This window comes from Carcharhinus amblyrhynchos, chromosome 19 (assembly GCF_965287045.1).
Source record: "Carcharhinus amblyrhynchos chromosome 19, sCarAmb.v2.hapA, whole genome shotgun sequence".
In the NCBI taxonomy this organism is placed as follows: Eukaryota; Metazoa; Chordata; class Chondrichthyes; order Carcharhiniformes; family Carcharhinidae; genus Carcharhinus; species Carcharhinus amblyrhynchos.
In genome coordinates, this window is record NC_137342.1 from 36,888,353 (window position 1) to 36,902,032 (window position 13,680).

General features: G+C 48.7%; 1 protein-coding gene across 1 annotated transcript; it reads right to left on the reverse strand.

Moving 5' to 3' along the window:
* Positions 1–3,740: 3,740 nt before the first annotated feature.
* LOC145355649 (C-type lectin Cal-like) lies at positions 3,741–12,966 on the reverse strand. Its single transcript, XM_080207893.1, has 6 exons — positions 12,902–12,966; positions 12,744–12,825; positions 9,556–9,716; positions 5,016–5,156; positions 4,822–4,930; positions 3,741–3,948 (listed from the first exon to the last, which is right to left on the reverse strand). The coding sequence occupies exons 2-6, from the start codon at positions 12,796–12,798 to the stop codon at positions 3,869–3,871; spliced, it is 546 nt and encodes a 181-aa protein (XP_080064019.1). The 5' UTR covers positions 12,799–12,825; positions 12,902–12,966; the 3' UTR covers positions 3,741–3,868.
* Positions 12,967–13,680: the final 714 nt, after the last annotated feature.

Consider the following 13,680-nt stretch of genomic DNA (forward strand, 5'->3'; position numbering starts at 1 on the left):
TACTTCCGTTGCTTTTGATGATAAGGCCTTTATTTTGCAGTCTGTAGTTTGTCAGAGCGATATTCCACGGGCTGTCAGAGACAGCATGGGCAGGCTGCCATCAAGACGTGAGCACCTGTCATTCCTCCAGTCACTTTGAGGCAACTTCTCAAGGGCATGAGTTTCAGGTGCGAGGGGCAAGGTTAAAAGGAGATGTACGCGGCATGTTTATTTGCACAGAGAGGGTAGTGGGTGCCTGGAACTCACGGTCAGTGGGAGGTCGTGGAATCAGATACAATAATGACCTTTAAGGGGCATCTCTACAACTATGTGAATGGGATGGGAATAGAGGCATATGGTCCGCAGAGGGATGGGGGTAACAGATCAGATGGGCAACCTGGTTGCCACAGGCTTGGACGGCCAAAGGGCCTATTACTGAGATTTTTATTGGTGTTGTGATCCATGTTCAATGGAGAAATTTGAGTCACATGTTTGGCATCCCAGATTCCTCTCCGTCCCTTGCACTTAACCTCATGTCCTGTATTGCAGGGATTCAGACACCCCGCGGCCTTCTGGACTCAGACCATACCGCAGCTCCTGCCCATCCTGGCCCAGACAGCTCAGATGAGTCCTCGGATGGTATGGGTGAAGGGACCTCCGAGGGTGGCACAGTTTTGGTATCAGCTTCCGCCTCACAACTCATCATCCCAGACACTGACACATTGGGTCCAGTTAGTGGTGAAACTTCAGTGTCACCCTCTGGTGATCACAACACATCTGATAATGTACACTGGGTGGGGGAGGGAACATCCGAGGCCTCTGGCACGCAGGGGCCTGTTGGAGGCTCAGACTCAGCTGGCTCCAGGCTACATGCTGAGCCTCTGAGATCACTTCTCCCTCGGGTGCCGGAGATGCAGCAACAGAACCAGGGAATGCAGGAGGGGCTGACGGCCACACTGGACCAACTGCAAGGCTGTTGGGAGGAGTCCCAAAGCATTCAGATGAGCGAGCTATTGCCTGTCTTGCATATTTCCCAGGCCAGTATTGCAAGTGGAAAGCCTGGGGCAGGGGATCCTCACCATGAGCGGCAGGTTCCAAGCGATGGCCGAGTCACAGCAGGCCACAGCTGAGGAACTGAACAGGTTTCTCGAGATTCTGCAGCCTGTGGCTGAGAGGTTCGAGAGCTTGCAGGAGACCCAGTGGGACAGCGCTGAGACACAGCGGGCTATGGCAGCAGCCCTTGAGAATGTGGCCCAGTCGTAGAGGGTCAAGGCTGAGGGCTTGCAGAGCGTGGGCCAAGCCTCAGAGGGCACTTGCTGCTGCCATTGAGAGGTGGCCCCCGACTCAAGTGGCCATCACAGAGGGCTCGACCACCCTCTGGGATGGATGCAGGTGGTCCTCCGGGACTGGCAAGGCCAGGTGATGCTGGATCTTCTGGAGCTCACTACAGAAGCACTGTCATCTCATGGAGTGACCCAGGGGCCCACAGGGACTCAAAGGAGGAGGAAGGGCTCAAGCCCTCGCCAGGATCTTCCAGGCAGGAGACTGTGGCTATGGCTACACCTTCTGACTCCCCACTTCCTGACACCGGGGCATCTCGGTGGCAATGGGCTGAGGAGGGCATCATGGAAACATTCCAGACACCTGGAAGCAGGCCAGGGCCCTCAAGATCCAGGGCTCCAGAGGACATCCGCCACGTGTGTCACAAGCCACGGGGTATTGGAGACAGTTGGCCCCCTCCACCTCCAATGTGCATTTTGGGGAGTCGCTGAGACGTAGGCCACGTAAGGTTGGGAAGTTATAGTTGCATTGAGATGGCACGGCTGAAAGACGGCACTCGTTAGAAAGATATTTAAGCACCTTAACATTTTCTGTTTCCAAGTTCTTATGTTGGAACACCTTATTTAAACACCTTAATCACAATTAAATGTTTTTTCACCATTTGCCTGTGACTAATTTGTCTCAGATTTGTCTCAAACAGGAATCCTCTTCCATTGATGGTCACCAGAGGGATGCTTCATCTTGATGTCAGTTTGGGAGGCCCCTCAATGCTGTGTCACTGAGAAAAGGAAGCCATTGGTTCCCCAGACCCCACAGGCAATTCCCTCCTATCCCCCACCCCACCCGCCCCTGGGCCCTGCATGGGGGTTTCAGATCCCTTACACACTACACTGATGTGGGTCCAGGTATCAGCGTGCATGCAGAGCTCAGGTAGGAGTCAGACAAATTTGCACCAGGGCATCATCATGGTGCTTAGCGAGTCATCGTCACCCTCCTGCAGCCAAAAAACTCACTAACACAGAGTACCCAGGCCCACCACTCTGGTGTGACAATGTTGCAGGATATAGAAGGAATTTTGGGATGGGGGGGCGGGGAATGGAACCCACAGACAGAAACCCTCAACAAGTGAACTGCCTGGTGATCAGGGCATCCCTTGCTGCCCTCGTATGCCTCATTTGGCTGCCAGCCCTCCAGCGCCTGGTTGATGTTCCTCAGTGTGCTCTTCCTCCTCCTCCTCCTGCTGGTTATCCTGCCCAACAACACCGGCTGGTCAATCTCCATGTCCTCCTCCTCCTCCTCCAATATGTCACCTCTCTGTACAGCCAGGTTGTGCAAGGCACAGCACTCCACCACAATGCAGGAAGAGATCTCAGGGCTGTACTGGAGGGCCCCGCCAGATCGGCCCATGCAACAGAATCGAATTTTGAGGAGCCCAATGCACCTCTCCACAATTGTGTGGGTGGCTACATGGGCCTCAGTGTAACGGGTCTCCACCTCAGACACAGGCGTCATCAGCCATGTCCGAAGTTGGTAACCCATATCACCCACAAACCACCTCCACAACCTGGGCTCCTCCTGAAAGGCCTCCGGGATGTCCAAGCTCCTGATAATGACACTGCCGTGCACACTACCTGGATGTCTTGTGCAGACGTACATAATGTTCATGTTATGGTCACACACTAGTTGAACATTCAGGGAATGGATCCCCTTTCTGTTGATGAATCTCCACGGATTCTGTCGGGGGGCCTTGAGGGCGACGCCTGTGCAGTCGATGACCCCTGTACATTAGGCATCCCGCAATGGGGGAAACCCTGTGGCCTAGGTTGTCAATGGGCCTGGTCCAGGTTAAATTTGACGTACTGCCCAGCCTGGGCATACAGGGCTTCTGTGCCTGCTTGATACAGGTGTGCAGGGTGGATTGGGAGATGCCGCAGATATCTCCACTAGGGGTCTGAAAGAAGCCAGTCGCAGAAAAGTTCAGGACGGCTGTCAATTTGACAGCCACCAAGAGTGGGTGCCTCCACCCACCGTGCCCCAGGTGCCAGATCCTGCAACAAGTGGCACAGGTATTGCCCTGTCTCCATTCAGGGATGGAGATGTCGGTGGAGTACATGGAGTACAGAGGACACGGGGACGAGGGGGAGAAGAATCCTGATCAAATCTCCCATCGCTCAGGAAGGAATGGTGGTAATGACACTGGCCCAGAAACCCAGGCTGGGGACATGGGTACAAATCCCACCAATGCCAGCCACTGGAATTTACATTTCATTCATAAATCTGGAAGTGAAAAGCTAGTAACAGTGAATCTACTGTCGATTGTCATAAACACCAGCAATGCTCCCGTTAAATGAATGAATAAAAACATCCGAGTCTGTGTTGTCTTCTTCCCAATGTAGTATTGAGTGAAGAGGTGGGTAGGAAGTTACAGTGAGACAGGGAAGCTGCTATAAACTAGACTCACACAGCATCAAACACACAGCTCATGATGCAATTCTATTTATTACTGATTCACAAACTAAGTACAGTCACACAGGCAGTGACTGTGTCTACAAACAAATCAAGACTGAATCCACTCCTGGGCAGGATCATGGAGCATCACCAGATTCTTCTAAGTGCAGGGCAGTTTGTAGGAGCAAATGAAAAACATCTTTATGTTGCAAGGCAAATCGTTCCAAACCTGGCCATGACCTGGACAGAGAAAGGAAATATAGAATTGAGTGAAGTGAGCAGCTTAATGTTTAATTAGTTCATTCTTTCTGTGTTGAGAGCATCAATGATCTTTTCATTTTACCCATTTCTTAATCCACAAGTAACTTTGTAAATAAGCTGAGATATTTCCTGTTGTGATCCTGTTTGCAGTCAGTGAGAGAGTCACTGAAATCTGAAAACCTGAGAATATTCAGTGGGGGTTTGGACACTTCCTGAGTGAAGATGCTGAGTTTCCCCTGGGTGAGATTCTCCCGTGTGAGTGAACAGCAAGGCCTCACTACTCATTGCACAGACTTCACTCAATTGGAACATTCCCAATTCGAATCCAGCTTTCGAATATCCGTCTGGATTACATTATCTACAATCTGGGAATTGAATCCTGTGGAAAGGGAGAGGGGTGTTTGATGCATTAGTAAAGTGAGGGCTGGATACAGAAAGGTTGATTATTTTTCCTCGGAATGTTGTATAAACACGGAGTGGAATCCTTCTCAGCGGGAGCATGGCTACAGTCTGGGAAATATCAGGATCAGCTCATTAAATGTGCAGCAGTTACAAAGCTGGTCTTGGTCTAATATCAACACTGCACAATCCACAGAGACGGACAATTGATCAGAAGGAGAAACTTTAGTGTCACTCCCAGGGAAAGCTCCTTTATCTACAACACATGGCCCATGTACTTTCCCCCAGTAAACAGTTTCACCTGGAAGGTGACTGCCAGAGGGACAGGGAATAGAGCTCTGTCAAAGTCTAAAACTCAACCACATAGACCCCACATAGAATCTCATCCATTGATCTATTTGTCTGGAATTATTTTCCCATAAGACAGTATCACATTTAGCAATATCAAATTACCAGCTGTCAAATGTACACAGTCTTCAACGGATCTGTAATTATCAGGTTGATGCCGAGCCCATTTTGTAAAATCTGTTGGAGATGCATCAGTCCAGAGGAAAGTCCCCTCCTGTGGAAATATCAAATCATTACAATTAAAAATGTCTAATTTGTTCACCATAAACAGTGTGGTGTGAAAATTCAAGAAAAATTACCTTGTAGATGTCATTCAAACCAATCCAAGTATGGACAGGTCTTCCCTTGGCTTTAGTTATCACCTTCCGAATGAAGTCATTCTGATTATCCCAATGTATGGAGGCAAGATGGCTGCCTGGACGCAGAGATTGGCAATGCAGCTTTAAAAAAAGGTTGTTTTTGTGAGATTTACATTGAAGATATTCAATTTTGTTGTTCCAATATGTATACTGTTGAAAATGTGTTATTCAACAGAATGTGAAGAATAAAATGACAATCTCTTGTTACATGTCCATGAACTCCCGATACAGGACTGATCATGGTGCAGGAGAGAGGATGTAGAAAGTGTCATATCCCAGGGAATGGGGGCTGGAGTGATGGGGTGGGGATACTGGGGAGCCTTGGGGGCTGGAGTGATGGGGTGGGGATAATGGGGAGGCCTGGGGGCTGGAGTGATGGGGTGGGGATATTGGGGACGCCTGGGGGCTGGAGTGATGGGGTGGGGATACTGGGGACACCTGGGGGCTGGAGTGATGGGGTGGGGATATTGGGGAGGCCTGGGGGCTGGAGTGATGGGGTGGGGATATTGGGGAGGCCTGGGGGCTGGAGTGATGGGGTGGGGATATTGGGGAGGCCTGGGGGCTGGAGTGATGGGGTGGGGATATTGGGGACACCTGGGGGCTGGAGTGATGGGGTGGGGATATTGGGGAGGCCTGGGGGCTGGAGTGATGGGGTGGGGATATTGGGGAGGCCTGGGGGCTGGAGTGATGGGGTGGGGATATTGGGGAAGGCCTGGGGGCTGGAGTGATGGGGTGGGGATATTGGGGATGCCTGGGGGCTGGAGTGATGGGGTGGGGATATTGGGGAGGCCTGGGGGCTGGAGTGATGGGGTGGGGATATTGGGGAGGCCTGGGGGCTGGAGTGATGGGGTGGGGATATTGGGGATGCCTGGGGGCTGGAGTGATGGGGTGGGGATATTGGGGATGCCTGGGGGCTGGAGTGATGGGGTGGGGATAACGGGGAGGCCTGGGGACTGGAGTGATGGGGTGGGAATAATGGGGAGGCCTGAGGGAATGGGTTGGCCTAGGTGGAGTTTCTCATCGTTCCACTGAGCAGACAAAGCCTCAGACCTGAAAAATGTTGTCACAAAAAGACAAACAGTCAGCGTAGAGTTCTGGCTTTCTCAAAGCCAGTCTTTCAGGTCAGTTTTGTTGAGTTGCTGAGCTGCTTCCACACTTCAGGCAGCTTCATGGTTCTGTTTTTATTTTGAGAGGCACACCAGAAAACTACTGAGTTTCCAGAAGATCGGACACAACCTGGAAACTGAGAGTGCTGGTTGGACAGTGGTCAGTGAAAACCCTTTCATTTTAGAACCAATCGGATGTTAAGTGTGTTGTAGGAGGAAGGTTGGGAAGTGGTTAGGGTGGAGCCTGGAGGGGGTGTTGAGGGGCAGGTTGGAGGGGGTTTGTCAGGGTGGGTGGGGGTTGGCAGTTGGAGGTTGAGGTGAGGAAGATTCACTTTGGGCCGAATAAAAAAGATAAATTACGACTTCATAAAATGGTGAGAAACAAGGAACGAGGGGAGATTGGGTAAACTGGGGTTGTTCGTCCTGGAAAGAAGGAGGATGAGGGGTGACCTAATAGAGGTGTATAAAATTATGAAGGGCATCGATAGGGTGAACAGTGGGAAGCTTTTTCCCAGGCTGGAGGTGACGAACACAAGGGGTCACAAGTTCAAGGTGAGGGGGGCAAGGTTCAACACAGATGTCAGGGGGACGTATTTTACACAGAGGGTGGTGGGGGCCTGGAATGCACTGCCAAGCAGGGTGGTTGAGGTGGACACGCTGGGATCGTTTAAGACTTATCTAGATAGCCACATGAACAGACTGGGAATAGAGGGATACAAACAAATGGTCTCGTTGGGCACATGAACGGCGCAGGCTTGGAGGGCCGAAGGGCCTGTTCCTGTGCTGTATTGTTCTTTGTTGTTTGTTCAGAAAGCCGAGAGATTTAGTATCCAAGGACAGAAATCATTAAAGGGCTGTGGACAGGTACAAACAATTAACAAGATTAAAGACTGAAAGAGCAGATTCACTGGGAGATTATGTTGTGCACGAATTGAGGTAACGATTATCACTCAGAGGATCTCATGAGGTCGATGGATGAACTATTACCTTCTAACATTAACATCAGTACTATTCCTTTAAGGGTGATGTCAGGAAGCGCCACACACAAAGTGCAGTGGAAAACTGGGACTCACTCCCCCAATAACACTGAGGGTCAATGGAAAATTACACAATCGTATTAAAGGTTATGAAATGAAGGTGGGTAGATAGAGTTAAGATACAGGTCAGACATGGCCTATTTGAATGGTAGAACAGGTTTGAAGGGATGAATGGCCCACTCTTGTTCCTATTTCCACACATCATCCCTGTCGTTGCTGAGTTACATAATCAACGAAGCCATCCTTGTCTTCAAATTCCTCCATGACCTCATCCCCGTTCCTGGAATCTCCTCCAGCCTTACAATCTGACAGCAGCTCTACCCTCTCCAATCCGGATGTTTAATTTCTCCACCATTAGCAGCCAGCTCTTCAGCTGCCTTGGCCACAATCTCTGCAATTCCCTCTCTAAACCTCCCTGACTCGATTTCTCTCTCCTTCAAAACATTCTTTCAAATTACAATTTTTGATTCAGCTTTTGGTCAGCGGTAATGGTGGAACTGGGCGGAATGTGTACGATGCAACCTCCACTGATTTGTGTCTGAATTTTGAATCAAGGTCCCACCCACAATGTGAAAAACAGACTCTGATTTGCATATGAGTAAACGGAGGCAGGTTTTGGGGATGTGGGTGTGGAGCTGAATATTACATTGGGCTGGATTTGGACATCAGACAGAGACTGAGTGAGCGCTCCCCTCACACCCAGATCACCTGTTTATTCAGTGCAAAATGGGTCAATTTCAGTCCCAAGTCCTCAAATTCCATTTCTACTGATTGCTATTCTGGAATGTGTTCATTATTCTGTGATAACAAAGAAGGTGGTGTTAATTTTTCATCTACCTGGTTCAGAGATTCCCCATTATAAAATGTGACAGAAAGTGTAGACAGGAAGTTCACGCTGCATTCACAGTTTTAATGATATTTAGATCCTGACTTCTTTCGAATATTTACTCCACTCCCTAAAGCAATAACTCCATTAAATATCATGAAAATCCGAATCAGCCAGTAAAGGTTCAATATAAATTCGACTCAGCTATTGACCTTGTTAATGCCACACGAGAAACTCCAACATTTAAATGTAGATACAAAGGTGACGATTATGAATGGGAAGAACATTGTCCAATAGGAAGGGAGAAAACGACTTGACCAGACAGACATGACTGACCCAGTGAAAGTGACCTGAGGAGACAACTCAAAATCGATTCCCAGTCAACAAACACAACCAAATATACCAAAAAATGGGGTGGCACAGTGGTTATCACTGCTGCCTCACAGCGCCAGGGACTCAGGTTTGAATCTGGCCTCGGGTGATTGTGTGGAGTTTGCACATTCTCTGCGGGTACATATGGGTTTCCTCCGGTTGCTCCGGTTTCCTCCCACACTCCAAAGATGTGCAACTAAGGTTGATTGGCCATGCTAAATTGCCCCTTAGTGTCCCAGGATTTGTAGGTTACGGGGATTGGTGGGGTTTATATCTGGGATTACAGGGATTTGTCCTGTCAGAGAGTCAGTACAAATGCGATAGACCGAATGGCCTCTTTCTGCACTGCAGGAATTTTATGATTAGATACATCTTCTGGGATTTTTAAAATGTCTGAACACTTTTCACACAACCATCCCTGGCTGACAGCAGAACTTTTCATCAACCTTGTTTCCTCTGATCTGAAGGTCCAGATCCTAATCCTGTCCTCACTAAACTTCCACATCAGGTACCTTGCAGAAAGTTGCATCGGATGGTGATTAGGATCAGGGAACATTCTCCTCTACATTGGGGAGACTAAATGCAGACTGGGTGACCACTTTGCTCAATTTACACACATGACCAACCCCAACCTCTGGTCACTTGCCATTTTAATTCAGCACCTTGCTCTCATGCCCACATGTCTGTCCGTGGCCTGCTGCAATGTTCCAGTGAAGTGCAGTGCAAGCTGGAGGAGCAGAATCTCACTTTCCGGTTGGGCAACTTGCAGCCTCGGGACTCAATGTTGAGTCCAGCAACTTTAGATTTTGATCTTTCTCCTCCATCTTAAACCCCTCTTTTTTGCTTTTCCTTTTATATTCCATACACGTATCGCCTCAGTAAAAAACACCCCCTTCCCCTCTCACTCCAGCCAGCTGTCGTTTGTTCTTAAGGTTACTGCTTTTTGTTGCAGTTTCTGTTGCTCGATGAAGGGTTCAAACTCGAAACATTAACTCTGTTTCTTTCCTGATAAATGCTGCCAGACCTGCTGAGTTTTTCCAGCTTCCTCTGTTCTAGTTTCTTTCATTCTGTATTTGGTCAACTTGAGACACACTGAGAAACAGATACCTGAATAAATTACAACAATTGTAGGGACTTACCTCTGCGTCGACCCAAGTCTTTCTGGAATGGACAAACTTGTAGCAATGGCCAAAATAATACACACCCCCATTACACAATCCTTTCCATGAGAAACCACGTTCCTCAAGGTCCTGATCCACTTCCGTCAGATTCTCCGATTCGATATTCAGATCAGGATCAGCTGCAGATTAAAACAAGTTGTAATCATCACAGCATTCACAGTTTATTTCTCATTCATGGGGCTGGAAATTGTGGAGTACATGGTAGACAAGACCAGCTTTGGGAGTGGGATATTTCACCTGACTGCATTCACACACCAAGTTTACATCAAATTGTAGAGAAGTTACAGAACAGAAAGAGGATCTTTGCTCCAATTCGTCAGTGTCTCTGTTTCTGTCCCCCAGGAATCTCCTCCCACTCTGTTTACTTCCTCTAACCCGAGCACCACATCACCTCATTCCCATCTTCCCCATCTGCTTATGTCGATTCCCCTCAAGTGAATACTGCAGCCTGCATCCTAATCCTCACAGGCAGCAAGGACTAGTTGCAGGACCTCCTTCTCTGCCTCCTCTGGTCTCCTGACAGACACACACACAATCCTCTTCCTGCAATGTGCTTTACTATGGGATGACTGTGATCTGGAGAAAGCTCGGTGGGTATCCCTCCCCTCCACTCCCTCCCCTCTGTTGAAGAGTCTTGAACTCAATGACTTTGAGCTGCTGTGCCTCAGGGAAGAGACACTTGCTACAGGTGTAGTTATCCAGGACAGTCTGATTGCCCCCTTATTCCCATTTCTATTATCTGGATACACCTCCTGTGCTGCCAATTTAAATCTTCATTTTGTGTTAGTTGTCATTGATTTCTGAAGCAAATAGAATCAGTTTACCTGCCTCTCTCCAGCAGCACCAACTCTCCCGATTCCAAAAGCTGCCCTTAGCCCCAGTTCCATCTTAATCTTCAACTCATCTGACATCTTAACAAAAAACAACTCTTTAAGGGTAATTTTAGCATTGCGTTGGCCCAATTTTTGGGTGTAAAAACTGGGTAAATTCAGATGTGAAGTTGATAGCACGATTTACACCCACGTCTGCGCAGATTCCCATTTTACCAAGGCCCAGAAATGTCCAAAATTTGTATTCATTTAAATTGACTGAATGAGCTGGACACCCAATCTTACGGGATTTCCCCCTTTACCATCGCGTTCACCCGGCCAGATTCGACGTGAAACAGATATACTCGGTAGGTCTGTTTCGGGCACTCCAGCTTCTGAAGAGGTAAGTTCAGAGCTTCCAGCGGCTCTCGAACTCAGATCAGTGGCAGGGGGATTTTGTGGAGGGGGGGGAGGGCGTGTGTTGGGTGTGGAGAGGCGGGCCAGATCATTCTCTGGTGGAGAGGAGAGACGAGGAGAAGTGGGGCCAGATTGTCCTCTGGTGGGTCGGGGGGGGGGGGGGGGGGGGGGGGGGGGGGCGGAGGGAGGAGGAAGGCCAGATGTATTTCTGGTGGGGGTGGGGGAGGGAGGCCAGATCATTCCCTGGTAGGGGGGAGGGGAGGAGGAGGGAGACTAGATGCCACTCTGTGGGCGATCAGTGAGGCACTTGGGTGGATAAGGGGGATAGTTCTGTTGTGGCGGTGGGGCGATGTCTGTGGGGGCCACCATTTCCAGGCCGTTATACCTGCTTTTCACACGCAGTTGAAGGCTCAGATCGGAGCAGCGGTGTTTCGGGCGCGATAAGCCCAGCCCACAGCGCAATTCAGACTCCTGATTATTTTTGAAGGTTAAATGCATAAGGGGGCACCTGAGAACAGGTTTACAAGTTGGATCTGCATTGCACCCAGATTCAGCACTTGGAATCAAAATGGTAAAATCACCCCCTTTCTCTCAGCTTTTAAGGAACGTGAGCTCCAACAACTTTACCGTCTCCAGTCTATTTGGATTCCTCCAGCCCTTCTCCTCCCTCCAATCCCAGCCTTTCTTCTAATCCCAGCTCTGCCGATAGTCACTGTGCACTCTGACCTTCCCCTCTCTGCTACTGAACACTCTGCACTCAGCAAATGATTCCATTTTATCTCTTTCCACCCTCACCTCAATGAATTTCAGGCTCAGCACAATGCTGTACTCTTCTTCCATCATCACCTCTTTGGGCAGGATTCCTCTCCCCATTCAACTGATCCTTTCACCCGTGTCCAGCACTCTCCCGCTAACTGAAGCCCTCCCTCAGGCCTCTTATCTGTTCCTGATCTTTTCACTGAAATCTGTTGGTGTGAAATTGACCATCTTAATAACTCTGCTTGTCTCACCCTGTCTAACCTGTCTCTTTCTGAACTTGCTGAACTCCGATCTCTCAGACTCAACCCTGACTTTGTTATCAAACCTGCTGACAAGGGTTCTTCTGTTGTTATCCGGTTTTCCGACCTCGACTTTGCAGAGATTTATCACCAACTCTCAGACACTTCATTTACCCTCCCCTGGACCATGCCCCACTATCTGAAATTAAGGCATTTTTTCCAGGACTGTCACGGAACTCATCGCCTCTGGAAATCTTCCCTCCACAGCTTCTAACCTCATAGTCCACCAACCCCACACAACCCGCTTCTACCTCCTTCCCAAAATCCACAAACAGGAATGTTCTGTGAGAGAATTTGTTTCATTCTGTTCCTGGTCCAATGAACTAGTTTTCTGCTCTCTTGATTCTGTTCTCTCTCTCCCTTTCTCAGTGTCTTCCCACCTACATTCGGGATTCCTCTGATGTTCTATGTCATATCCACAATTTGCAGTTTCCTGACCCATCTGCCTTCACTTGACCATGGGTGTCCAATCCCTCTTCACCTCCAACCCCACCAGGATGCTCTCAGAGATCTCCACTTCCTCCTTGAACAGAGGCCTGAACAATCTCCATCCTCCATCAGCCTCCTCCATCTGGCTGAACTTGTTCTCTCATTGAGCAGTTTCCCCTCGACTCACTTTCTGAAAATAAAAGCTGTTGCTATAGTTACCTGCATAGGCACCAGTTCTGCCTGTCTTTATTGCTTCTAATTTCCACCCTCTCTCTCACCTTCACATCGTCCACCTCCAACATTTCCCTTCATTCCTAGACTTATGTCTCCATTTCTGGTGACGGACTCAGAACATTCACTCAGTTTCTCTCTCCACAGAAGCTGCCAGACTTGCTGAGTTTTTCCAGCATTTTCTGGTTTTATTTCAGTTTACCTGCCACATCACCGCTGAATAATGCAGCCAGCAGCAAGACTCCAATCAGCATCATACTGAAGTGAAGGTTATTTCCACAAACCTAAAATACAAAAAAAATTCAACATTAAGATCAAGATTTCCATTTAAAAGTGGGAATTTCCTATCTCCATTCCTACCTCCCTTTTCGCAGTTGTCTCTTGTGATGAGGTTTCAAATGTCACTGCAAAAATATATAGACAGACTGACAATCAATGGTGCTATTAAAATCAAATCTGATTGGCTGGACCATTAATGATGTTAAAATAACTGCAGATTAATTAGTGGCTGAGAGCCAACAGGAAGAGCTGGAAAATGTTCAAATATTTGCTGTGCCACACCTGAGATAGTGTAACGTGGCACTGTAACTCCTCACTGAGAAATGGAAACTGCACTCGGTGGCACAATGGTAAACCTAAACATTACCTAAACCCCAAATTATGACAGAGATAGACAGTGAGAAGATATGGAAAGATACTGATAAATGTACAGAATGGGATGTGAACTTCAACATCAGAGAAGCTAGGGCGGATTCTTCCGTCCCAACTGGGGCCTGAACCATATCAGGCCGGCTTTAGAAATGAGTGCACACGGCCTGATTCCGGGATATTAAGAGTGAGCGGTGATGAGGAGGAGATTTGAAAGGTTTATTGGTGTAACACGGGTGGGGACAGGGGGATGAAGATTGGGGGGCCTCACTGTCTTCTCCAGAAATAGGCCCAATGTCTCAGTGAAGGAGGGAGATTTTAACTTGATCACCTGTCATCCTGCCTCCGTCTCCACCTCAGGCCTGCTGAGGGAGGTGGCAAGCTTGACTCCAGCCTGTCCACTACCCCCTGTCATCAGGATAGTTCCGGCAGGCACTGCTGGACAAGAAATGGGAGAATGACATTGGGAATTCCTCAATTCCCAACCATCT